Source organism: Rhinatrema bivittatum, chromosome 1 (assembly GCF_901001135.1).
Source record: "Rhinatrema bivittatum chromosome 1, aRhiBiv1.1, whole genome shotgun sequence".
In the NCBI taxonomy this organism is placed as follows: Eukaryota; Metazoa; Chordata; class Amphibia; order Gymnophiona; family Rhinatrematidae; genus Rhinatrema; species Rhinatrema bivittatum.
The window spans coordinates 561,563,497-561,590,664 of record NC_042615.1 but is presented as its reverse complement, the minus strand read 5'-3'; the positions used below and the strand labels follow the sequence as shown (position 1 = coordinate 561,590,664).

Here is a 27,168-nt window from a genome sequence, read left to right as displayed (position 1 = left end):
AAATGGTTTATGAACTTTTCTTTAGAAACTTGTCCAAACCTATATTAAACGCAGCTACTCTAATATATTTTACCATATCCTCCGGTATCAAATTCCAGAGTTTAATTATGCGTTGAATAAAAAAATATTTTCTTCTATTTGTCTTAAATATTTTACCTAGTAACTTCATTGCATGTCCTCTAGTCTTTGTATGTTTTGAAAAAGTAAACAACTGAACTGCATTTACCCTTTCCATTCCACTCATTATTTTACATACCCCTATCATATCTCTCTCTTCTCCAAACTGAAGAGCCCTAACCTCTTTAGCCTTTCCTCATAAGGGAGTTGCTCCATCCCCTTTTTCATAGGGGCCCCCATCTCTGAATCTTTCCTAATTCTGCTATATCTTTCTTGAGATGTGGTGACCAGAACTGCACACAATACTCAAGAAGAGATTGCACCATGGAGCGATTCAGAGGCATTCTGAAATTCTCTGGTTTATTCTCCATTTCTTTTCTAATAATTCCTAGCATTCTGTTTGCTTTCTTGGCTGCGGTTGCACACTGAGCAAAAGATTTCAACGTATTTTCAACGATGACGCCTAAATCCTTTGCCTGAATTGTGACTCTTAATGTGGAACCTTGCATTGTGTAGCTATAATTTGGGCTGCTCTTCCTTACTGAATCACTTTTCACTTGTCCACATTAAATGTCATCTGCCGTTTGGATGCCCAGTCTTCCATTCTCGCAAGGACTTCTTGCAATTTCTCACAATCCTCTTGTGATTTAACAACTTTGAATAATTTGGTATCATCAACAAATCTGATCACCTCACTCGCTGTTCCCATCTCTAGGTTATTTATAAATTATGTTGAAAAGCAGTGGTCCCAATACAAATCCCTGGGGCACTCCCCTATTTTGGATGGGGGACGGGAAGGGGAGAAGTATGAGATGAGATAATTGTGGATGAGGGAGTCAGTGTGGGTGAGAGAGGTGAGGGAGACCAACTGAAGGGGATGGAGGAACACGAAAGGAGGCGAGTGGAATGAAATGGTTGAGAGGAGGTGAAAGGTAATGTGGGGATGATGGGGAGTGGTGAGAGGAAGAGGGTGGGTGGCCGTTAGGGGAGAAGGGATCCAGATAGTAGGAGATTGATGATGGTTGGGGGAGGGGCACAACCCAGTGAGGGGGAAATGGAGTGTGAAAGAATAATGGAGGGGCGAGTTGGGGAAGTGAATTGCTGGGACAGGGAAAACTGAAGGATGAAAGATGAAGACTGAAGAGGAGCGAGAGAGAAGGAGGGGGGATCCAGGTATGAGAGGATAAAGTAATGATAATATAATAGAGATTTAGAGGCAGAGAAGAGAGAAATGAAAGAGAAAGATAGATATCAGAAGACAGGAGGAAGTGATGAAGACAGGAGTAAGAAAAAAAGCAAAATGAAAAGGAGAGCCTGGAAAAGGAGTTAAAAGATAGATGAGAGGAATTCAGGAAAACAGACCAAGACCAATGCAAAAGAAATTAAATAAAACCTGCGCTAAAATTCGAGGTAGATTTTAGCATGGGTTTTATTTAATATGGATGTTAAAAACCACAGTCCCCACAAGATGCAGTAAGCTAATGACATGCAGATAGACCAGGGGAAAAAAATAACATGCAAAACTGAAAAAGCGTGTTTTTTGACTTGTGATCTATTTGTATACCAACCCATGCTAATAAAAAAAAATCTCAAGTTACCCGACCTCTCCAGTGGGCCCGATGTGGCCAGGCTGGCCAAGTGGGTCAGCTCGGCAAGACCTCCCTCACTCCCCAGCATGCCAAACCACTCCTTCTCACAAAATGAGAACCAGTACTGGTCTGGTTCCGAGTCCATCTTCCCTCCCTCCCTCACACCCTCTCACCCTCTCACCTTAGAATGAAGTCAGCCCTGCAGGTTCGGGTCCGCTCTAGGTCCATCTTATGTCCAACCCCCCTCCTTCTCCTCTTAAAAAATTGAATCAGGCCATGTGAAATCTGGAGCCCTCTAAATCCCTCTTCCCCTCCCGGGAACCCCTGCTAGAGAAGACTTCACCTGTTCTCTCACTGACAGCCAATTGGTCCTTTCACTGACACACATGAGTGAAAAGACCAATCCCCTTTCAGAATTCTAAATGGGACTGGTCCTTTCACTGACATGTGACAGTGAAAGGACCAATTGGCAAACAGTGAAGAAGTAAATATATTAATAGGCATTTAATATTAATGTATTCATTCCTTCACTGTCTTCCGATTGGCCCCTCCACTGTCACATGTCAGTGAAAGGACCAATCGGCTGTCAGTGAAGGAACAGCCCTGCAAGTGGAGTTAAAGTCTTCCCTGGCAGGGGTTCCCAGGTGGGGAGGGGAGATTTGGAGGGCTCTGGAGTTCACATAGCCCAATTTAATTTTTTACGAGGAGAAGGAGGGGACTGCGAGTTAACAGAACCTGACTGGACCTGCTAGGCTGACTTTATTATAAGGTGAGAGGGAGGGAGGGAGGGAGAGAAGATGGACCTGGACCTGGACTGCGTAGCCAGCTGGGCCACACTTCATTTTGTGAGAGGGAGTGGTTTGGCATGCTGGGTCGGCCTGTGGGAAGTTTAATGCCTGCGTCTGACCAGACATTAAATTTCACACGGTAAAAGGAGATGTGCTAGGCAGCCTTCCCACTAGGCACACCTCCTTGTATTGCATGGTAATAGCTAATAAGGCTTATGACCCTGCAATTTGCCTCTCATGCATTAAGCTTGCCGCAGGATTTTTAGCATGTGTTTTTCTGCTTTAAAGCCCTTATTACATATCTGGGCAAGATTGGTGCCAAGAAACCACGCTAAAACACAAGTATAAACCCATAGTAGGCTCAGCGTAGCTTATTACGTCAACCCCAAAAGTAGAAAAAAGCTTTTTAGTTTCAGCTTAGTGACTGAAATATGCAATGTAGTGATTTAGTAGCTGTATGGCTCCTGGAGTAAACTGGATTCTCAGCAGACTGTGATGGCTTTTATTGGATCAACATAAGCATTATCTAAAAATGGTATATGTGAGCTATCAAAACTAAGTAGGTCCCTTCTTCAGTTGTGAATATCTCTGATGTGACATCTGACGAAGGAACCTCTATGTGGTTTCAAAAGCATTTGTACAATTTTTTTTAGATAATTCATATGCTGATCCAATAAAAAATGTCATAATTTGCCCAGAATCCCATGACTGGAATATAATTTTCAGTGTTGAGTTATTACATGGTTTATGCACAGTTTACCTCACCAAGCAGAACAGAACTGGTGAGAGCCCCTTGATAAAAAAAAAAAAAACTGGCAACACAACTCTGATCATGTACGGATCAGCCAGTATGGTTTATCCCCTGGGCTCTTTCAGTGTGGTTGATGCCAATTTTTTTAAATTGTCTTCATAAGACCAGCAGGATGTCAGTAACACAAGCGTCCTGTGCTTTTAAAGGATCATTCTTAGGGGATATGGGGAAAGGGGGGGGGGGAAGTGAGGGGGCTAATCATGATTGTTGAATTTAATTATCAAAATTTCTGGGGGACAGCATATATAAGAACATAAGAAATTGCCATGCTGGGTCAGACCAAGGGTCCATCAAGCCCAGTATCCTGTTTCCAACAGAGGCCAAACTAGGCCACAAGAACCTGGCAATTATCCAAACACTAAGAAGATCTCATGCTACTGATGCAATTAATAGCAGTGGCTATTCCCTAAGTAAACTTGATTAATAGCCATTAATGGACCTCCTCCAAGAACTTATCCAACCCTTTTTTGAACCCAGCTACACTAACTGCACTAACCACATCCTCTGGCAACAAATTCCAGAGCTTTATTGTGCGCTGAGTGAAAAAGAATTTTCTTCAATTAGTCTTAAATGTGCTACTTGCTAACTTCATGGAATGCCCCCTAGTCCTTCTATTATTCGAAAGCCCCATGACCCTATGCCCTGAGTCTTTTAAGTACCTAGCAATGCTGCTGTCTAAAAAGCACAATAAAAATAAAAACCCATCCAAACCCCCCCCCCATAAAATAATTTATCTACGAGTCTGTAAGATCCAATGTTTAAAAAGTAAATGTCTCAAGCCAAGGAGGTAAAATGGATGAAAACAGTAAACTGAAATATCCTCAACTAACCAAAAAATTATAGATCGTAGCTAAGTTCCAATTAAATACTTTTCAGCAATAAAATTCTAACCTCATAAAACAGCAATCAGGAATCAAAAGCCTGTTGAAATAGCTAGGTCTTTTTAAAACATGGAAGGTCCCTTGCTAGATGAGCATCTTTGGGTAATAGACTGCAGGAGTAGGGGACAGCACATGAAAAGGCTCAGTTTTACTGCTTTCACTGAGGGGCACAGAGCAGAGAAGAGGTCATCAACATGAAATGGTAAATAACCCCACTCTCTCCCCCCCCCCACACACACATACATTTTATGGCACAATTAAACTGCTGCACTCTCAACAAACACAGCAAGCGTTGCCTGGGTGAAAAAGTTGCTCTCCTTTCAAAACAGCTATCAGGGGGCCCGATGAGATCTACTGTGAAGGATGAAGTGATGATCTTTGAGCATTTGCAGCCACGCGGAAGGCTGAGGTCATCAACCTGATAATCCAGAGCTCTGAGAAACAGTGACAGAAGCTGAGGTCACAGGTGGAGGTTTGTTGATCCTTCAGAGTCACTATGGGCACGGTACAGGAAGGAAGAGGCTAGGTAACATTGCTACTAAGCAATCAGTTAGAGAAACGGGAGCAAGCAGCTTAGAGGCAGGCAATACCCTTTGATTAAACTATAGCACCCTCCTCAGTTGACTCTCTCCCAGCAATGCATTTCAAACCAGTTTCGGCCTCACTGTGGGCGCACTCTGACATGTTTGAAGGTTATCTTCAATTTTTGCAAATTATGTAATTTATTGCGATTGTGCACGATACAAAGCATGGTTTACCAATAACATCTGCTGCTATTGTCCTACCAGACATAAAATATATTTGTGTCCATCCTTTCCACCTATTAATAACTGAAGACATTGAGGTCAGTAGTCAAGGAAAGAAGAAAATTAACGTCCTGCTGAATATCCCTGATTAAAGTTATGTGGCTACCTTCATTTTATTTTACCTAAAATCTTATAATCCACAGTTTCCAAAGAATTATGTTCAGTGTTTAAAATAACTTTACATACATAAAATAACGACAAACATATACCTTAGCTGGATAATCTTAAACCTAACCACTTATCTTTTGAATATCGCCAGTTAGGTTTAAAATTAACTGGTCTCAAGTAGCACATTTGGGGGGGGGGGGGGGGGGGGGAAGTCTGACTTCATGGCCATGGTCTGTTTTCCCCCATTCTCCCAAAGGGGATAGTTAAAACTGGGCTAGCAGGCCTGTGCCACTCACACTGCCCCTCACCCAGGTAACAAAAAAAAGGTTGCCTGGTGCAAAGCCCGAGGAGGTGGGCCAGCTCCCCCTCCCCCTCAATAATGCCTATACCATAGTTTGGAAGGGGTAACTCCACCCCCCCAATCCCCCAAAATATTGTAATAGTGCTTACTGATGTCATGATGGGCCCAAATCTCTCAGCGTCTTTAGCTCCTGATTCTGCCAAATGTTTACTAAAATACTGAGAGACTTTGGGCCACCGTGATGCTAATAAGAACTGTTGCGATATTTTGTCCCATATTAAACTGTCTTTGGAGGACGTAAATGATAATCTATGTGTTTTGCCTTTCCAGCTCAAGCATTTTATGGCCCCTGAGGCAGGCATTTAATTCTGCTGCAACAGCCACAGTGTCTGGCTTCTCCTTGCTCTTTTGCTACTCACGTCATCTTGGTGTAGTTTGCCAGTCACTACCCGGATCTTATATTACAGCAGTTGTACCTGTATTTTAAATGCCTTTGCAGTGGCCATTTCAAATAATTTGACTGAATACATTTCCTTCTACCATCCATGGACAGTTTGACATAGTTTTATCTGAATTATAAATTTAGAAAAAGTATATTGAAGGACAGTGTTGAGCTTGCATCATATGATTATATTTTTTGGGCTGCACAAAGTAAAAACTTTCATTACTACTAAGTTTACTGCCCATTTAGCACTATTTATGATACCAGTCTACTTGGGACTATATAACACTTGACAGTCTTTACCCCCCTCTTTTTGTTGATTTTGAATCATTTTTGGTAGATGACAATATTTAGCTCCTTTTTTTAAAATTTTAACCCTATGAAACCGATATGCATTAATTAATTGAATGAGGAAGGAAAGACATGGACTACAGATCAATAATGCCCAGCTCACTCTTCAGTTCTCATAGATCAGTATTTTAGATTTATTCAAGGAGATTTCCATTCAAGTAGCGCCCCCAGACGGATCATAAGCTAAAAGGGCCTGATTTACAAAGCATTTTTCCCATAGACACAGAATGGGAGAAAAACCTTAGTAAATCAGGCCCTAAATTTGTACCTGAGGTAACGGAGGATTAAGTGACTTGCCCCAGGTCACGAGGAATGGCAGCAGGATTTAAACCCTGGCTTCCCTGGTTCTCAGCCTTCTGCTGTAACCACTGGGCCACTCCTCCACTGAAACTTAATATGCTGAAACATAACTTAATACCCTTCTTTTTGAAATCTGCAAATTGGGTAATCATTTATAAGGTGGCCTTGGTGGTTCGATCCGCATGACCACAGTCACAAACAGAGCTGTCTTTAAGTTTCTATTTCTGTTCTAGTTTTCCTGGACATTTCTACAGCCATTGATTCTTGGTATTTCTCAGTAAAGAGACGCTGGGATGGCAGGCATCATTTTTTAAATGGTTCATTTTGTATCTGACAGATTGTGTTCAGCAAATCTATATTGGTGCTGCTAAATCCCCTTGGATTAAAGTCACCACTAGAGTTCCCCATGGGTCGGCTCTTTCAGCAACATTATTCAATATATGTAGCCCCTATTTCAGTGTTAGGGCCGAACTCACACTCAGTCCCGAGGCTAAATCCCAGTTCTCTTGCCCCAGTCCTTTCTACCCCAGGGCATGAATTTTATCACTGGAGGAGGAGGCTTAACCTGCTGTGCCCAAGGTGTAGTCTCTCTGCTTTCACTCTCTCTGTTCTGAGAGTACCTCTGACACTTAAAGAAGACACAGAACACTTTGCTGTTTAACCAAAATCTACTGCAACCAAAAATACTTAAAGTTTGATTCACAAGAAATATTCTCCAATTTATCTTCTCACAAGAATAAACAGGCCAACGGTACCTCTCTCGCTGAGTTAGTGTCCCTTAGATGGCAGGCACTAGAGAAAGATCCAACACTCCTGAGTGTTAGAGCGTGGGCTCCTAGTGGGGAATGGGATTTCTTTTTCTCTTTCTCTGATGGTAAAAGCTGGACTTCTGGTGCTAGAAAGTCCCAAAATCCAGTATCTTTCCTCCTGTTCACTGGGTAGGAACTGGGGGCAAAACTTCCTCCCAAAATGACAGGAACAAAAATCTCTAAAAAATACTTCTTTCATTTCCTCTGTCAGGTCACTGCTGTCCCTCCTTGACCAGGGCATACGAATTCACAGCACTTTATTCCAACCTCCCAAGGCAGGGGTGAAAATCCTCCCTAGGCAGGAGCAGGCTCTCGCAAAAGCAAAAACAGCTCTTCTCGCAATTCCTCTTCCCCACTCAGAAACAGCTCCTGCAAGACTTGCAGGAATATGCCTCTTCCCCTAGTTCCAGGCTGAGGGCCCAGGATGGAGAATCTCTCCAGCTCCTCTCTTTCCTCTCCCAAAACTCTAACAAAAATACCACTTCCCCAGGATCTGACTGCGGGGCCCTTAAAATGGGGAACACTCCAACAAACTCTCCTGCAATTAAAAAAATAAAATAAAACCCCACACTTCTGATCATGCACAGCCTGCTTTTATGGGAAATGGCTGACCAATCCAGACAGCCCTTTGTGGAGGTGCCTGAAGGGATGGTCTGCAAACTACTCACTCCTATCCTTATCTCAGACAGGGGAAAATTAGCTGGTGGAGACCTTGGGGTCTTTACATATAAATAACATCTGGGTCAGAATAGATCCCTGTGGGAGATCGTTACTCACAATTTTTCATTTACTACACTGATCTCCAAGCCTGCACAAGGAAGGATCTGTTGCTTAATGTCGAGCACTACTGTATGGCATCAAACAACTTTTGCAAGCTTCAATAGCAATCCATGATGACAAAACCATGTCATAAGCAGAAAACAGATCAATTAGTTAGCTATCCCAGTCTTTTATCACCTCTGCCAACCCGTCTGGACGTACGCTGTGAGCGCCTTCATCAGCACAACTTCGACGTGGATTCAGAATGTGAAAGGGTTTTCCTTTTAAAAGGCAATGTCAGCATAGCTAATTTAAAAGTTAAAACAGCTTACATTTTATAAAGTATCGCATCTATGAACATTTCATGGATGATGTGGAATATAAATTGTAAAAATAAATGAAATATTCTAGCAGGATGCACCTGGGACACTAAGTTCCTTTCCCAGTGCGCACCCATTATTTATGGGGCTCCTGGTGGACAGCTGTGGGACAGTGTGGCCCAGCGATGCTGAACTGCTGCATGAAAGCAGAAGTAGTAGCAAAACTGCACATTTTTAGACAATTCTGTTGGCAGCCACAATAAAACCATTAAAATCCCTCTTTTTCATTCATTTTATTTCATTGCTGAGGACATTTAGTGATGTTGAAAGAAATGTAGAAACATAGAATATTCCCCCAGGTTGCTTCTTCCACCCCGTGGATCGCTCGAGGCTGGGGATGCTGCAGAGGCAGCGTTCACAACCCTAGGAGGGAGGGAGTCATGATCCTAGCGTAAGGGATGTGTCTTAGGGCATTTTATATCATTCATTATCTCTTGTTCATACTTCTGAGACTGACTATGGTTTTTTTTTTGACGTTGTAGTTCTCTGCATATTGATATACTAACAGGTCGATACAGTAACGTGCAGTTAAAGATTGCCCGTCTGTAACGTGCTGGGAGCGCACAATACAGACGAGTAAGGCGATCCAGCGATACAGTCTCCAGTTTCACGCGTCCCTAGCGCTTCCTAAAATAGACTCATAACCCTTTCCGCACCCAGCATGTAAATGAACGAAAAAGCTGTATAATGAAGGAATTAGCTATTCCCCTGCGATACTGTAACGGGCGCTGATACTATCTTCTCAGTAACCCGCTGTTTTGCCGCGGCCTTAACGTGTTAGTTTACCGCCTCCCCCTAGTAGGAGTTAGTGTAGTGTAGTGTAGTGTAAAAAACATTGCTTACCCACCCTGGTCCCGTCCGGTCTCCGGTCCAGACCGTCCGGTCTCCGGTGTAGCCCCAGTCCGGTCTCCTGCAGCCCGTCCGGTCCCCTCCTCCCGAAGCAAAAAAAAACAAAAAACGAAAAAGTAGCAAGGCTCGGGCCTGCTACGGCAGTCCCTTCTCCCTTCCTCCCGATTTCGCACGGCCATTCATCCAGGCAGAGGGAACCGGTGGCGAAAACGGCCCACGGTTCCCTCTGCCTGGATGAATGCACGGCCACCGGCAGTGAAGGAATGGCCGTGCGATTTCAGCGCTGAAATCGCACGGCCATTCATCCAGGCAGAGGGAACTGGTGGCGAAAACGGCCCACGGTTCCCTCTGCCTGGATGAATGCACGACCACCCGGCTCCCTCCGCCTGAATTAATGCGGCCGGGTCGCACAGGCGCGCATTAATTCAGGCGGAGGGACCCGGCGGCGAAAGCGGCCTCCGGCAACCCCCACCGGCAGTGAATGCGCGCCTGTGAATTAATGCGCGCCTGTGCGACCCGCCGGGTCGCACAGGCGCGCATTAATTCACTGCCGGTGGGGGTTGCCGGAGGCCGCTTTCGCCGCTGGCTCCCTCCGCCTGAATTAATGCGCGCCTGTGCAACCCGGCCTCGTTTGAACTCGCGCCCACCCGCCCCCCGGATCCTGCTGCCGCACCCGCCCAATCGAACACGCGCCTACCCGCCCGCGGCCTTGATCGAACACCCGGCTCCCGCCGCCACCCGCCGGCCGCCTGGACCCACGCCGCTGCCTGGATGACCGCATGAAAGTGACAGGTATTTAAATTTATTTTTTTTTATAACACTCAGGTTTTTACATATTTTTGGTTTTTTGTTTTTTTTTTACACTTCCTGGTACCTGTCATTTCAAATGTCATTTGAAATGACAGGTACCAGCGCACCCAGGTTACTGTATAGGCGCTGTATTAAGCGCCTATACAGTAAAATGGGTTATGCGGGCATAACCCTTCCCTACCACTTTACAGCCGCGGCATGCATTTGCATGCGATTAGAAGAGAGTATCGGGGACTAAGTGAAGAGAACTGTGCGTGCGGGGAGGAAGGGTGCGCCTGACACTGCCGCACTGTTTCTACCGCGGCCTTACTGTATCGACCTGTATGTTAGTTCACATGCGTTTTTGAAGAGCCATGTTTTCAGCTCACGTCTGAATCTCTTTCTGTTAACAGATGTAATGTCTCTGGTAGAGAGTTCCACAGCTTGGGGCCTGCTATGGAAAACATTTGGTCTCTTATTTGCAATAGATGTGTACTTCGCATTGTAGGCACAGGGGTAGATTTTCTAAGGTGCGTGCGCGCGCGTCCATGTGCGTATGCTTCCCGGCACACACGCATGGATGCTGTAGAGAATGAACACAGCATGGACAAAGCAGGAACAGATTTGAAGAGCAAACATTTTTAAAACGGAGGCTGTGGTCAAAATGAATGGTGCACACCTTTGACTCCAAACAAAAAAAGTATAAACCACACAAAATCCCATTAGAAATATAATATATTGAAACAAAAAGAAAGTTGACATAAGAGTAAGACCCAGAAAGGAAGCAATAGAGCTAAGATTAGTAGGCAAGTTGGTACTCTGAGGAGTGTAGCTAGGTACTGCTGCTTGAAGTGAGCCAAGCAGTACAATAATGACTACTATTATAAATCTACAGTACTGTAAACATACATTTTAAATAATGACATAATTATTTACTCTGATGTCTATGCATTTATTTGTATCATTCCTATCACTCGGGAATGACATTTGTAGAACCTTTGGAGTCTTCTGCAATATTGACTCACAGATACTGTATCCTGGGCACTCTGTGGAGTACAGATCTGTGCCATACTCTGGAGTGTATGTATTTTTCAGGCTCTACTGTATTTCCATAGAGTGTTTGATGAGGTGAATATATTTTGGCTAGAGAAGCCTCTTCATATTCACGCCTTCGATCACATAAGCATTAAGCACATAAGCACATAAGACTGCAAATAAGAGATACCCTTTAGTAAACTGGGGACATTTTCTTTGTCCTGAATGAAACATATGCAAAAGTTAGCTAGGCGCAAAGTAGATAAAAAAGGGTTTCACCTTTCCTTTGGGGCTTTTCTGGTTAGCTGGATACATGAAGATCCCACCGTACATCAGTGTTCGATGAACATCGGCCACCATGGAGCCTACATATCTGGAACTGTAAGGCGCGCTACCATCCTGCAAACAGATGCAAATATAGGATATTACTGATACCAATGACATTATATTGATCCTCAGCGATGTTCAGGTTATGGACAGCGATATCCCTGTCACAAGTCATTCATTAAAGGGTTTTCAAGTTGTTTTCTGATATGAATCGCAACCTTATATTGCGTATACAAGAGAACCACCGAAATTGCCCCTTACCGGAGGAGTTGCCCTCAAAAGACCTGGTGTGCCATTAATGTAGGATCAGACCCTGTAGGTAGGAAGTGTTTAAGGAGGTGTGACACTCCCCTAATGAGAGGGGTCTTAGTTCAATAGAGTCCTGGCACCTGTGTAATGTAATAAGAGTATGCAGAGGGATTCCCGAGAGATTGGTGTCTGGAGAAGCCAGTCTGCCCATGGAGTGGTATTATTGAGGTCCTCCCCTACATGGGGAAAGTATCTGAGAAAGAGAAGACCTTCTGATCTAGTGAAGGGGACTGTCATCTGAGAGAGGGGCACTCTGTACGTCCAGGAAGGAGACTGGAGAAGAAGAGGCTACCAACGATCGGATGTGTCGGAATTTCTTCAGCTGTTGTGAGAGAAGACAAAAGACGTGCTCGTTGAGAAGGGAATGGGTCCTTAGCGGGAGATTGGAAACAGACAAGAATTGCCTATCGGAGGGGAAAAAGTCTTAGCAAGTTACTGGTTAGAAAAAGGGTCAGCCAGGAGCTTAGCAGAGCGAAAAGAGCTGCCTCCAAAGCAGTTTCTTGAGAGGGCCCCTGTCCCAAGAACTGGGCTGGTGTTGAGGGCAGTGGTCATTTTTGCAGAACGTGACTGAGATGTATTTTTGTGTGGATTTGGACTTTTCTTTGCTGCTGCATGCATTAGCCGTTAGTGTATCGCTAGTTGGGCTTTATTATACCTGATATTTAGGACCAGTTGTTTTTCAACATCAGTCTGTGGGTCTGTGTGATGTATGTGCTAATGCACATTAAAGCCCCAACAAAAAAGAAACTCTAAGGGCCGTGAAAGAGAGACTCGTCTCCCTCCTGTGCGGGAATCCCAGGAGGTCACAGGGCCTGCCCTAGGCCGTGAGCCTCTCCATGAGCCCCTGTGCCCAGGTTCCGATCGGGGCAGGGCTTCACACACACACACACACACACACATTAATAATTGCTCTCCTGGCATTGTGTTGTGTACTGTGCATCAGAACCAAGACAGGGCACAAGATTTATAGCACAAATTATGGCCTCCGCCGAGTCCCTTCTGCTGTCACTATCCCAGTGACAGCAGTGAGGGCACTATCCCAGTGCTCGGTGTTTGTGTTTTGAATTTCTACCTCAATCAGCGCCTAAGAAAATGGCATTTGAAAGACAAATTCTAGAAATCCAAGGGCTTGGAAAGAAAGAGCTTGATGCTACTGAGTTTGTTCCATTGTTTCGTGCACCACAACTTCTAGAGAAGATAACATTCCCTGATTCTCTCTGGCCCTGATGCAACAAGGAATGCACCCTGCAAGCAGCAACAATCTCCTGACTGATCCTTTCCAAGGGAAGGGCAGATCAGCTGGAGGACTTCTTTTTAGTTTGATTTCTTACTTGATTTTTTTTTTTTTGGCACATACCAATCTACACCTGCTCAGTACAGTTGGAGAGCTCCTGTGTTGAGGTTTAACAGCCCCACTCCAGCCAAAAAAAGAAAAGAGCTCCGTTAGCATAAAACACTGCATCATGACCAATAAACACAGAAACACCTGCTCCGAGAGAAGCTTAGCTCAACAGCCCCTGACTGTCCTTTCAAATTCACATGCTTCTTGGGCAGACAGAAGCTGGGAGGGGGGAGGTACATAGGCAGTGCTGAGCTCCTCCTGGACAGGCACCTTGAATGGTTCTAAGTCTGCTTTCCTTATTTGTTTGCATATTTGTGCAACAAGTTACAAGGGTATAAGAGCGCTGGTCAGCTAAATGCACTGCCTGCCAATTAAATCTCTGCTTTCTTCTGGTGAGCATGCATCTGTGTTCAGCTCCTCCTCTTGAGCTTGCTTTGTGGTCACATTGGCTCCATCATATGCCACAGCCTTCAGCCAAGCCACAAGCGACTCGTAGACACAGCCAGCTCCCCATGGCAGCCAGAGAGAGAGAGGTACACGTGAGTAAGGCATTCCCGTCGGACAGTCAAAGTTTCATTTTTTTGATTTCCTGTGGCATGCCTTGGCACTAACCCATGGCCCTCGCAACTTCACATTCCATGAGTTTCACTTTCACGGTACCAGCTTCAGGGAGCCGGCACGGCGGGGGCTGCTGGAAAGGGGCCCAGGCTTCCCTGCCTGTCTCAGCCAACAGCCACTGAACTCCAACACCGCCCACAGCAGGAACACAAAGACGTTACACGGTGCTTCATTCAAGATAGTACTACTACTACTACTAATTTATCAAAGGAATGCTTTTTATCAGATCAGCTGAAGAGAACATTTCTAACACGGAAACTAGACGGGGTGCAATGAGACAGAACAAAAGTCAGGAAGCCATAATAAAAAGAAAAAGTCATCACGTGATAGCACTATCAATAAAACCACAGTGAGGGGCTGCTGGTGCGGCACACTGTCAGGCGGGAGACCTGGGTTTGATTCCCAGGCTTTATTCCATTGGTTCCCGATGGCCAGGACTGAGAATACTTCAGTGGCAGTGCTCATAGCCCCTTCCCAGTCGGTGCACAGGGGGTGGTCAGAATCAGGGTCCACGTTAGTCAGGTTCCGGAGGGAGCCACGGTTTATGCCCCCCGCCCCCCAGCCAAGGACTATGCTGCCATGCCTGGCCTTGCACTGGGAGAGGAGCGTGAATAATAAGAAAAAGCACTGAGCAGTTAAGCATGAAAACCAGGGTTGGTGCTCCCATTAGGCAAACTAGTTGGTCACCTACAGTGGCAAAGTTTGGGGGTGGGGGGGGGGGGGCAGCAAACTCCTGCCAGCGCAAGGCCCCGAGGGTTGCGGTGCCTGAGTTAATACCGCCAAAGAAGGGAGGACTGTTCTGGAGCCACTACCATAGATAGGAGGGAGCTCTGGGCTAGAGATAAGTTGGGGGAGGGGGGTGGATGACCGAAGGTTCGCCTAGGGTGTCAAATGCTCTTGCACAATCTGGGATGAAGACTCATGTGCTGTACACACACACACACACACATTTAACATGTCTGTAACAGACCACAAGTGTATAACTCAGTCTGAATATAAAGCGCCCCTTGGAGTGCCAACACATCCTCCACTATGCTTTTGTTCATCCTCACGCAACCAGAGGCTGCAGCGCTGAATCAGTACAGCCTGGTGATATGTTTTAACCACAAATTTATTCCTGGAGCCTCAAAATATCCTTGCTAACCATTCTGTTCTATTGCCTGCAGTATAAACAAAGAATTATTTAAAAAAAATAAATAAAAATTTGGCTTAGAGCTGAACTCTCACAAAGTTACAAAGGAACAAAACAGTCACCCAGCTGATCGTAGCACTGTTTGTTTTCCCAGGGTGATTTTCTTACAGAAAGGTAAACAGTGGTGATTCTGCGCTGGGTAACGCTGGCCCCACTGACCTGGCGTCACTGCAAAGGGGTGGCGGCGGCATCAGCGGCCCGCGCAGACCAAAGAGAAGTAGCGACCCCCTCCCCCTCAAATCCGGGGAAAATGGAACAAAACTAGCACTGAGCGACCGCTGCCTGCAGCGCAGGAGGGGAGCAATGCCACCGGCCAATTATTACCGTGCAATTCCAAGTCAATAACATTTCAAAAATGTACAGTAAAGAAATGTAAAGAGTCGCATAATCCAATGAATAAACACGATGGGCCTGATTTTAAAAAGCATTTACATGCGCAAAACTGTGTTTCACTTGAGCACATGCATTTTACTGGAGTTAAGTGGGCTTTTGAAAATTGCTGCAATATATGCCATTGAATTGTCCATAGGATTTGGTTGCGTGAGTGCACGTTGCACGGGTCAATTGCTACCACAGAAGTCACTTTTACGTGTGCAGATCCTTTTGAAAATTCACCCGATTGTTTCTACCCTTATATTTGTTTTAGTTTTCTTTCCTCATCACTCTTCTCCGTTTCTCCTCTAATTTCATATCTAACGCCTCCCAACTCCCTTTCCTTTCCTTTATATGTGTGATGGCCCCCATCTAGTCCCGGGTGGAACCCTTAAGTCTAGCTAGAGGCGAGTGATCGGGGGAGGGTACCATTCAAATACATAGAGTTCATAAGCAGCTCTCTCCTGAGGGAGGGTTCGTACCCCGGGATATTTTTGGCTTTAGATCCTTTCTAATTTGTAGGAAGCCTGGTGAGACCCCTGGACACTGCCTAGGGAGAGGGCATGGGGAACCCTGCTTTGGGACGTGGGGCCCTTCCCTTTACTTCCGATTGCCTTAAGATTCAATTTAGATTCTAAGCTCTCTGCAGAAGGGACTCATTGTACTGCTATGTAATTTGTTGAAAATCACCCTGCTTTAGGGTGCTATATGTATATATATATATATAAATGTAGAAATAAATTAAAGCGTCAAAATTAGTACAGAAAGATCCAAATTAGAATGATTAATTCATCGGGATTGAATCTACAGCTACTGAAGATATGAAAAATGAGCATAAAAGATAAAGTGCAATACTGCCAGAGGGGTAGGACCATAAGCTCTGCTGTCTCTCCTTTTCACTTTCTGCGCTGCTGCTGGCCTGTTACTGCTAGGCCTGGAATTCATCCCAGTGAAATACATTAAAGGAGGGTTGCCGCAATATCACCAGAACCCCAAAGTTCTCCGTTCATATTACAAGCACCTGTTGGAAAACACAAGCCTTGACTCTCTTCCTGTATATCAGACAATCTCCTTCCATGCGTCAATTTCCAGGGACCACAGACAGAAAAGGTGCATGACCTACCGCACTGCTAACCGAGGGAACTACAAGTTTCATGGTGTCCTCAGACTTAAGATTTCCAAAAGGAGATTAAACTTGAATTATGTCTCGAGTACACAGGGCCTAGATTGTGAAGTGCCCCAAAAACCAATGTCAACATTTGAAAGTTTGCACTCCAAATGATCGGTTGCAGGTGTAGCTTATGAAGCACTAGCGCTATATGAGGCTTCTACGGGACGTGGGAACTGAATCTAGCTACCACACTCTGAACCATCTGGTGCATTCGCAAGAGTGTACCAGGGAGCGCCATGGCAGACAGCATTACAGTAGTCTAAACTGGGCATAATCAGGGCCTGAAGAACACTCGAGAAGGTATCAGCGATCTTAATTTTGCCACGGTTTCCAATGTAAAAAATGTAGCCGAGCTATAGCATGAACGAGGCTTTTTAAGGCTCCTTTCAATTAATACACCACGGTTTCATACCTCAGAAAAAAAAGGGCAAGAGCACACCACCTACCTGCACCTGATCACCTACAGGCCGGTGCAATATTGACGCACGTTAGACGGGCGCTCATGATTGAGCACCCACTCCCTTAACGTGCGCCCATCCACCTTCCCGGGGCGCCCAATGCAAAATGCAAATGGGCTGCCGTGATAAAAGGAGGCATTAGGGGAAATTGCAGGCCTCTAGCCCCTCTTTGGCAGCAGGCACATGGGAGAGGTGGCCGTCAGCCAATTAGGAAAACGGACACTCAATTTTAGAGCACCCCTTTTCCTAACCTGTACACAACCACAGGTTAGGAAAATGGATGCTCGTTAATTGAGCGTCCCTTTTCCTAACCTGTCAGCACACTTAAAAAAAAATTTTTTTTGGGACATTTCTAATTTTTTAGTTCCTCCGACTTAATATCGCCATGATATTAAGTCAGAGGAAGTACAGAAAAGCAGTATTTTTTTTGCTTCTCCGTACACTTTTTGGGCTCCTCGAAAATTAATGCCTGCTTGGGGCAGGCGATGATTTTGGAAAGTAAAAATGTGCATCAGGCACACATTTTTTTTTGGCTTCGGGGGAATAGATAATAGCCTCATCAACACGCATTTGCATGTGATGAGCGCTATTACCTACACGCACTATTGGATGTGTGTTTTGGACGTGCTAACCCCCATTTTGCATCGGGGGTTGTGGGCACGCGTCCAATCGCGGGTTCAGCCATGCGCTGCAGCCCGCATGCAGTATTGCATCGGCCTGCTAAATTAAGTTTTAGGAAATTATTTGTAAACCTTTCTTAGGGTGTTTAAACAGCAACTCGGAGGATATAATAAAACCAGTCGTTGGTGAAAAAAAAAGGCTGAAGGTCATCTGCATATATACCAAACCTGACATCTATGGAAGTTAACAGCTGGCAAACAGGATGAGTATTCTGAATCCCTTTCTGCCCTGCTCCCGCCTGACAAGTTCGCCTGCTGAGCTGTTAGAGTTTGCAAGCACAAACCCTGTGCCAAAACCCGAACGTTTATCTCAACAAACACTTTTAGTTGCATGTAAATTCATTCCCTTTTTTCCCTCCCGTATTGCACCGGCCCCTTTGTGTGCTTCACGGTTTGCGATAAGCTCTGACACAGACTCCTTATCCGCATCAGGGAGGACCAGAGAGCTTCAGTTCCCGTGCCCAGGCTGCAGATTACATTCTTGGGCATGAGCAGGATAGATTTGCAGTACTTTACTTCCCTCCGAGACGCGCTGACTCATTGCTTCCACTGCAAATGATATGCTGTGGTGGAAGGTGGGGCAGCCTTTTCCTTTCCTTAGTAAACAACTTTAGCATTTGGCCTGCACCCACTGAGAGCCTAATTTAGGGGGTGGGGGGTGCAATGCGAGTCATGTAGCGCCACCTACTGCTGGTGCCTTCGTATTGCTACTCTTTCAGGGAATGACTTGCTAGAAATGCTTTTGGTGAAAAGACAGAAGGAAAAGAGCAGCTGAGGGAAAATAAGGAAGTGAACAGGGTTTAAAGCACAAGTTCTGGTAAATATTTTTCAGATAATTCACTTTGTGGTGGTTAACAGAAGCACAGTCATTGAGTTCATTAGTTTCTATTCTGATTTTTATTTCTGTCTTGAAGACACAAAATATTTAAGGTTTTTTAATCTATTCCCACTTAAACTCTCTCAATATTATACATTGAAGTACTAGGAAATAAAGGTAAAACAATCCTGATGAAGGAAATGTTGGGCGGAACAGACCTGGAGCAAGAGTATTAGTCATTCATGACGAATCTTCAGCCTTGTACCTCCCTCAATTGTTAACTTTCAGGCTCACAGCACTGCCCACCCGCTGAGATTCTCATAGTAGTTTAATCAATCAACAATCATGATCACACCACTACCACCACCCTTACCAGAATGTTCCAATAAAATCATATAATTGGACATCATACTTTTAAATGTTAAACTTCATATCCACGCACACAGTATATATAACACAGGCAGAAAAAAGTTATCCTAAAGTGTTCAAGTGTAATATATCAACTAAACAAAAAAGTGAAATGTAAAACCGTTTTCAAGAGTAAAAAGGAAAATAATTATTATTTGCATTCTAATAGAAAAAATATTTTACTATGCTTAATCCATATCACAACAAAAACACAGAAAAAACTAAAAGTGTCTGTCATAAATCTTCAAACCATTAGAGAAGCATTTTTTTTATATAGATAAATTCAATGTCCTGGAATGATGTCCCGATCCACTGTTAAAGATGAACGTACTGGCAACAACTAATATGGACACTGTTGTCTCTTTAATGTTTTTTAAATATATTGCAAATTGCTTCTCTCTGCTGTAAATACATCTAGTGCTAGTATGCCAGTGTAAGCTCTGTTGATTACAAACTGATATATTCATGAGCACATACATTTATATATTTACATATATGCACACACAGACACACACATATATAAAATATACATGTATATATATATTTACACATACATATATATATAAAACACACATACACATATACTGTATACACACACATATGTATATATATAAAACGCACATATATACACACATATATATATATATATAAATTCACACACATACATGTATATCTAATCACACACACATATATATATACATACATATAAATAACACACACACATATATATATAAAATATGTACATACACATATACTCACACACGTGTGTGTGTGTGTATATATATATATATATATATATATACATTTAACACACAGACACTCACACACATATATATATATATATATTTAACACACACACACCTTATATATATATATATAGAGAGAGAGAGAGACATTTAACATACACATATATATATATACACAAACACACACACACATATTTAGAATAGCACACACATACACAGACATATATGTATACTAGCAACTTTTTATTGGCACATATGCTCTTGTATGGAAGCGTTAGCTGAAAAGGAAAAACTAAATTGTTTTCACCCAGGGCAAGGGACATGGAGGCACATTTGCTAAAGCCAGGTCTGGCAAAGTTTATTTACCAAGCTGTCTCTCGCACTCCCCCACACCCCTCTCCTCTCTCACACACACATTCTCTTTCACCGGCATCCCCCTCCCCTCATATAGGCTCCCTCTCTCTGAAACCCACACTCAAACATCCCCCACCCACCCTCTCTTACCTCCCATGCTCTCTCTCACACACCCTCCCCGCCCCCCTTTTCCAACCATGCTCTCTGTCACCCCCTGTCTCACACACACATTCTCTCTCATCAGCATCCCCCCCCCATGCTCTCTCTCACACCCTCCTGCTCTCTCTCACCCTTCCCTCCCCGACACACATTCTCTCTCACCAGCATGCGTGGGATCCGTGCGGTTCGCGGTGAAGATGAAGGCCCAGCGCACCATTCACAGCACTCGGGGGCCTTCCGTTTTCGCCTTGAGCAGAAAATAACAGCGGAGACCCCGGAATGCTGCAAACGGAGCGCGTCCCGCTGTTTGAGCCTCCAAGGCGGCCACGGAGCCGCCTACACCATCTATCGGCGGGCTGGGGAACATGCGCGAGCACTGACGGACACACTACCAAGCTCGATATATTATGGATATAACTCACACATATACAGATATATATATTCACACACTAATACACATATATATTTATTTATTTAGACATTTTATATACCGTCGTTCCATATAAAGATCACAATGGATAACAAACTTTACATTCATACTATGAATCAACGAATAATGGCTGTACCCCCCCCCCCCCCCCCCACACACACACACACAGGGAGAAATTTCCTTACCTGTTAATTTCTTTTTCATTAGTGCTGTACATGAGTCCAGCCCTGACAAGTGGGTTATTTCCCCCTACCAGCAGATGGAGGCTGACAACACTGTTTTCCACTGTGGCGGTGGTACTAGAAGAAAGAATCCAGTATTCTTCTGACAGAGTTTCAGATCAGACCCCAACAATCAAAAAGTAATCCCAAATCTGTTTCATCAGAAAACTTGATAAGAAGTTTCCTTGCAATCTACTATAAAGGAAGAAAAAGGGAAGAAGAATAACTTAAAGATGAGGAACAGAAAGGCCCAAGTCCCCAACCAGTTAACAAACAAGAATATTCAGCAATAATTCATCCTCACTTCCCGGTGGGTCCTGAATTGGTGTAGCAGGACTAATGGAATAGACAAGATGTTTCGTCAAGTCCTTCAGTGACTGTAGGCAAATAATGTATATTATTGGAGAAGTGCATCTTTGAGAAGGCGAGTTTACCCTTCCTCGGATATACAGTCTCCAGTCATGGCTTCCATATGGATCCGGAGAAGGTCAAGTGTATTCAGGATTGGGTACAACCTTCGGGTCTCCTCGTCTTGCAGAGGTTTCCAGGTTTCGTGAACTACTGCCAGCACTTCATGCCCAATTACTCCCAGATAGTGGCCCCTCTCACGGCGCTCACTAGAAAGGGAGCCAATACCAAGGCTTGGCCTCCTGAAGCATGCGCCACCTTCCAAGAACTGAAGAGGGCCTTTCTCCACCATCCAGATCCTACATGTCCATTCATTCTAGAAGTCGACACCTCCTCCTTGGGCGTAGGTGCCTTGCTGAGCCAACACTCCAGTACAGGAGACTTCTGCCCCTACTCCTTCTTCTCCTGCAAGTTCTCCTCCACCAAGCAGAATTATGGAATTGGAGATAGAGAGTTGCTAGCCATGAAAATGGCACTCGAGGAGTGGCGACAGTGGTTGGAAGGAGCACAACACCAAATTATTATGTATACCGACCACAAGAATTTGGAACATCTCCACCATACCCAATGATTGAATGTGCGCCAAGCCCAATGGACCCTGTTCTTCTTGTGCTTTGATTTCAAGGTGAGGTATCAATCCGCTACCAAGAACGCTGGTGGACGCCCTCTCTCAATTCTTTGAGGCAGAAGACACGCTGGATCCCCAAGGCACATTATCGATCTAGCCCGGATTCTTTTCGCCTCTTCTATGACTGTCCCCCCCGGAAAGACGGTTGTTCCACGCCATCTCCAACAGAAAGGTACTGAAATGGTCCAATGACTCTTGTGTCACAGGTTACCTGGGCAGGCCTGAATTCTCACCTTGCTCCAGCAATATTATTGGTGGCCCCAGATGCAAAAAGATATCAGGGCCTACGTGGACTCTTATCTTACTTGTGCACAGCAAAAACGACCTTGGGGGCTGTTAAAGCCATTGCCAGCCCCCAAAGAACCCTGGACCCATTTGTCCACTGACTTTGTGGTGGACCTTCCCCTCTCTAATGGCTGCAGCACTATTTGGGTCGTAATCGACCGATTCTCTAAAATAGCTCACTTTGTTCCTCTCCCGGGTTTTCCCTCAGTACCTGAACTGGCCCGGCTGTTACCCACCCATAGTTTTTACCTGCATGACTACCCATGCATATTGTTTCCGGATCGAGGAAGCCAGTTCTCTGTCAGATATGGGTGCTCTCTATGCTGGAAATTCAAAATCACTTTGGTTTATACTATGGCCTACCATCTTCAGCCAATGGCCAGGTGGACTGAACCAATCAGACCTTGAAACCTTCCTAAGGGCTTATGCCAACAAATATTAGGACAACTTGGGCAACCCTCTTTCCTTGGGCAGAATTCTCCGACAATTTCCACATTTGCTCCACTACGGGTGCTTCCCCCATTTCAGACCGTATATAGGAAACAGCCTTCCCCACCACTGCCAGTTCCATTATCTGTCCCTTTGCTGGTAACACAACTAAACCGCACAAGAAGTCCAGGAACTCTGGATTTGTACCGAGGATATGCTTCAGAAGGGCCACACAGAGAGCCAAAAGAGCGACAGATGTGTATTTGCGACCAGCACTGCAATTCAAACCAGGGACAAGGTCTTGTTAAGCACCCACCACATCCAGCTCAGAATGCCCTCCATGAGGCTTCGCGCCCCCGCTACATCAGGTCCTTCCCCATCTCGCGGCAGGTAGGGCCCGTGACCTACCAGTTGTGGCTACCCGCCTCCCTGGAGGTCCACGATGTGTTCCATGTCTCCCTCTTCAAGCCATTAATCCTCACGTGACCATCCCAAAAGGTGCCCAGATCCCTAGAAGTAGCCACAGAGGAGGACCAGGTCTACCAAGTGAGTGAGATACTAGACGTTTGACGTCGGAACAAAAGATGTGAGTATCTGATCTCCTGGGAGGGGTACGGTCTGGAGGAAAACACATGGGAACTTGCCTTGAAAATCTTGGACAAGAATCTTCTAAAAGCATTCCATGCTTCACACCCTAAGAAACCGAGTCCCCTTGATGGGAGGGGGGGGGGGAAGGCTTAGAGGAGGGAGTTCTGTTACGTTTGGCCAGTTGCAGGTCGGCTCCACAACCGACCACTCTCACCTCTTGCCCGGGACTGGAGAAGGGCCACCAATGCCATGACAGGCACATTGGGGAGATGCAGCAGACCGCCGCATGAGCCAGGCTGAGCGGTGTGCGGGGACGCCACTCAGCTGAGTGGGATGTCTCTAGGCGCGTGTGCGTGCGGCTTGCCCGTATTTAAAGGGCCCATAGCGGGAAAAACCACCATAGCACTCGCGGATGACGTCCACTGGCTCTTCCCTACTTAGGTCCGGCCCAGACCAGCCTCAGACACCTCAGCAATAGGTCACACTCCTTGGAGTAGCTGTTGCCATATTGGGGCTGGTTTCTGATCCTGCCTGCATTCCTGTATTCTGTTCCTACTTCCTCGGTGGTCCTGCATTTTCATCTGGTGGTCCTTGTCTGACTTCATTCCTCTTGCTGTTCTTCTTAGCATTCTTCCCTCCAGACTGACTCTTCGGCTTTGGACCTTGGCGTGGACCCCGGCTTCATCTTCATTTTGGATTCTTGGCTGACCTCTGAGCTCCTTTTGAACTTGTTGATCACTGCCTGCCCTGATCTCGGTTTTCCTCATCTCTGCTGTCTACTGCCTGCCCCGACCTCGGCCCAAACTGACGTGTCTTCTTCTCGCTGGCCTTCCATTTCTGTGATGGATCCTTCACCACCCTGAGGCCCGCACCCAAGGACTCAACCTGCGGGGAATGTGGGCTAGTATTGGTGATTCTCCTGTTGGGCCCCTGCTCCTGCCAGCTCCGCCTACTGATGGTGAGGACCTGCAGGGCTACTCCCTGTGGGTAGTGCTAATCTCACCTCGTCCCAAGGGTCCACACTTGCATCAGAATAACAACTGAAATCCCACTTCAAAAGAGGCACCAGTACTAGCATCCACAAGAGCTGTAGCTTCAGCAAAGTCTCACAGACTGCCTGTTGCTTGGCAGTTGTAGAACAAAATGATACCATGAAGACATCTCGTATGGAGCAATACAAATTCAGAGCATAATCTGAGTGCACAAGCTCCAACACTCACTGTTTGGATGTTATCTGTGTGCACTCTCTGAAGAACTCCCGCAGACGTCCTCTGATTAGAGTCAGGAGGAAGTGATTCCGCAGGACCTGAGGAGGAGTCCCTCCCGTCCCCCGCTGAGGCACTGGCCTCAACCCTTTGTCTTCTGGCACCACAGAAGAACTGACTCCAACCTCTCGAACTGGAAAAGGTAGGGGAAGAAGCACCAAAAAATTGCCTATCAATCCAGTACTGTCTCAAGGCTGGAAACTGCCCCCATCTTCTGCCAGCCCAATAAAAGGAACAGCCTTTGTCCTCTGGCAAGAACTCAGGCCAGTCAACACTGCACGTGCAAAGGCTGCATCCTCCTGGGCCTGCAAATCCAGATGATAAAACTTGGAAAAAGTGTGTAAAGAGGACCATGTCGCAGCTTGGTAGATATCGACAGGAGACAACAGACTAACCTCCGCCCATGAAACTGCCTGAGCCCTAGTGGAATGAGCCCTAACCTGGGTAGGTAACAGCTTTCCACATAAGCGGCCTTGACCACCTCCTTAATCCAATGAGCTATGGTAGCCTGTGAAGCCTGAGCGAGCTGCTTATTCCCACCATGGAGAACAAAAAGGCGATCCATCTTTCAAAAAGACTCAGAGACCTCCAGATACCGTAATGTAACACAATCCGCTTGTGATTTAACTACTCTGAATAATTTTGTATCATCCGCAAATTTGATAACCTCACTCGTCGTATTCCTTTCCAGATCATTTATATATATATTGAAAAGCACTGGTCCAAGTACAGATCCCTGAGGCACTCCACTGTTTACCCTTTTCCACTGTTTTATGTTGATATGTATACATGTTATAAATGCATAACACTAAGAGAGTTTTAGAAGTGGTGTGAATGAGGAGTGATTGACTAGGACATTGATAAATATATGTGTTTTTGTGCCAATTTAATTTTTGAATAGTTTTGATATTCTTTACCATTGTGTAATAAAGCTTGCAACATTAAGCATTGTTTAAAACATTAGTAGTTACTTACCCTATTTTAGGGTTCTCTGACATACACACACACACACAAAGATCTCTCTCTCTCTCTCTCTCTCTCTCTCTCTCTCTCTATATATATATAATATATATATATATAAACGGACACACACACGTTATCTGACACAGAAAGGGGAGAAGAAGATGACACATCCTGCAGTGGCCGATGACTATATATATATACACGGGGTCTGCAGCAGCCCTGCCGTGTGATGTGAATCTGACATGATCTCCGTGAGGAGATAGCAATCTGTTGTCAAAGCTCTATAGAGAAAGCTTGGAGTTAGCAATCTGTCAGAAAGCTCTGTTGTTAAAGTTGGTTTTAGCAATCTGTAGTTATTTAGAGTAGTTGTGGGTGGATCCTTGGACCAGTGGCAGGTGACCACGCCCTCAGGGGAAATCCCGAGAGGGACCACTGGTCAGGCTTAGTGTAGGAAACAGATACACACTAGTTCTTTTATTAGACAGTAGTGAGCTGGAAATGCCCGGCTGGGCAGTAGTCCCTCAGGTATTGGAACAGCGATCCCAGGGTAGCTGAGCTGTAGAGAAACTAAGACAGTGAGTAAGCAGTATATGCAGAGTTCTGGAACAAGTCCTTGATGATAACACTCTTACAATAGTCTCTTAAAGCAGCCCAGGAGATGGTATACATTAGGCCCTCGAGGAGCGAGTACCTGGACCCAGGGAAAGCTCTGAGAGATAGATAGAAACTCACAATGTTGTAAGCAGCGATGACTTCTAGCAGAAGTGGTATTCAGGAGCAAGTCCGGGACGTGCGCCCTCGAGGAGCGAGTACCAGTTCTGGACTGTGACTTGCAAAGAAAGAGAGAAAGCGAGGCCCCCGAAGAGCAGGTACCTCTAGTGAAGTCCGAGGAGGCAGAGTAGCTAGGGTTGCGGAGAGCAAATCCCATCCGCAGTGACCAGGAGGAAGCTAGGTAACCAATCCCTTGCTAACTCATCTTGTTAGCGAAATATCTGGAGCTGGTGATGTCATCTCAGGGGGACGCCCCTGAGGTTCGCGCCAACACTGGTACATCACTCGGGCCACGCGCGCGTGCCCTTAGGCATCTGGTCAACTGGCGGCTTGCAGCGTCGAGCCGGTCCTGGAACGCTGGAAGAGGATGGCCTGGAGACGCCGCAGCAACTAGCCTTCCATCAACCCCGAAGGGAGTCGCCAACGAGGTAAGGTGGGCGGAGTGGAGACGTCGGGCAGCAACGAACACAACACCGAGGTTAATCTTCAGCCACCGCAGGATTAGTCTTCTTCTTCTCGCCTTCCTGCGACAGATAACATTTGAACTCTGTGCTACAGGAGGGAAAGATGAAGCACCAGCATTGGTGTTTTGGACATCCAAGATAGAGCGCAATGAGTGGACAGTTGGGAATCATTTCTAAAAATAGGGTGGTAAAGGGGTGGCAAGCCATTTTTTTGGAATGTCAAGTGCCTATGATTCCCTTATTACTCACCATTGAAAAAAATTAAAATTCTATTGTCACCTCAGTAACAGTGCCACAGATTTCTTCCATTATCATATACTGTGAAAAGTAATGCAAAACCTTTCAAAAAAGATACTCAGAAGCTGTATAGCAAAACTGCCATACCAAACAGCACTAACTTTCAGAACTTAAACAAAAACAATCCTACTGTGAAAAGGCTGCACTGCAAAGATTACATCAATACACCTCCTATTGGGAAACAGGACAAGCAGGACTGCTACAGATGCTGTTGATGTCAATGCACAGATGCGCTGCATTTTTCAATCCAAGGTCTCTAGGATTTTCCCATCCAGCTCCTCTTCAAAAATTGCTGATGCCAACACAGCATAGGAGGCAGGATGAGAGGCCACATCTTCCTGGGATACTACA

At 45.3% G+C, this 27,168-nt stretch overlaps 1 protein-coding gene and 1 long non-coding RNA gene across 3 annotated transcripts in view; one reads left to right on the top strand and one right to left on the bottom strand.

Annotated features, from left to right (window-relative positions):
* The window catches only part of LOC115099333 (fructose-1,6-bisphosphatase isozyme 2), an 87,639-nt gene that overhangs the window by 20,238 nt on the left and 40,233 nt on the right, over window positions 1–27,168 (bottom strand). The window contains exon 6 of the mRNA XM_029616922.1: window positions 11,395–11,514. Coding sequence (XP_029472782.1) covers window positions 11,395–11,514 — 120 coding nt within the window. The remainder of the gene's footprint in view (window positions 1–11,394; window positions 11,515–27,168) is intronic.
* The window catches only part of LOC115099344, a 34,169-nt gene continuing 20,548 nt past the window's right edge, over window positions 13,548–27,168 (top strand). For both annotated transcript variants that reach the window (XR_003858753.1, XR_003858751.1), the window contains exon 1: window positions 13,548–13,626. This is a non-coding gene — a long non-coding RNA (uncharacterized LOC115099344). The remainder of the gene's footprint in view (window positions 13,627–27,168) is intronic.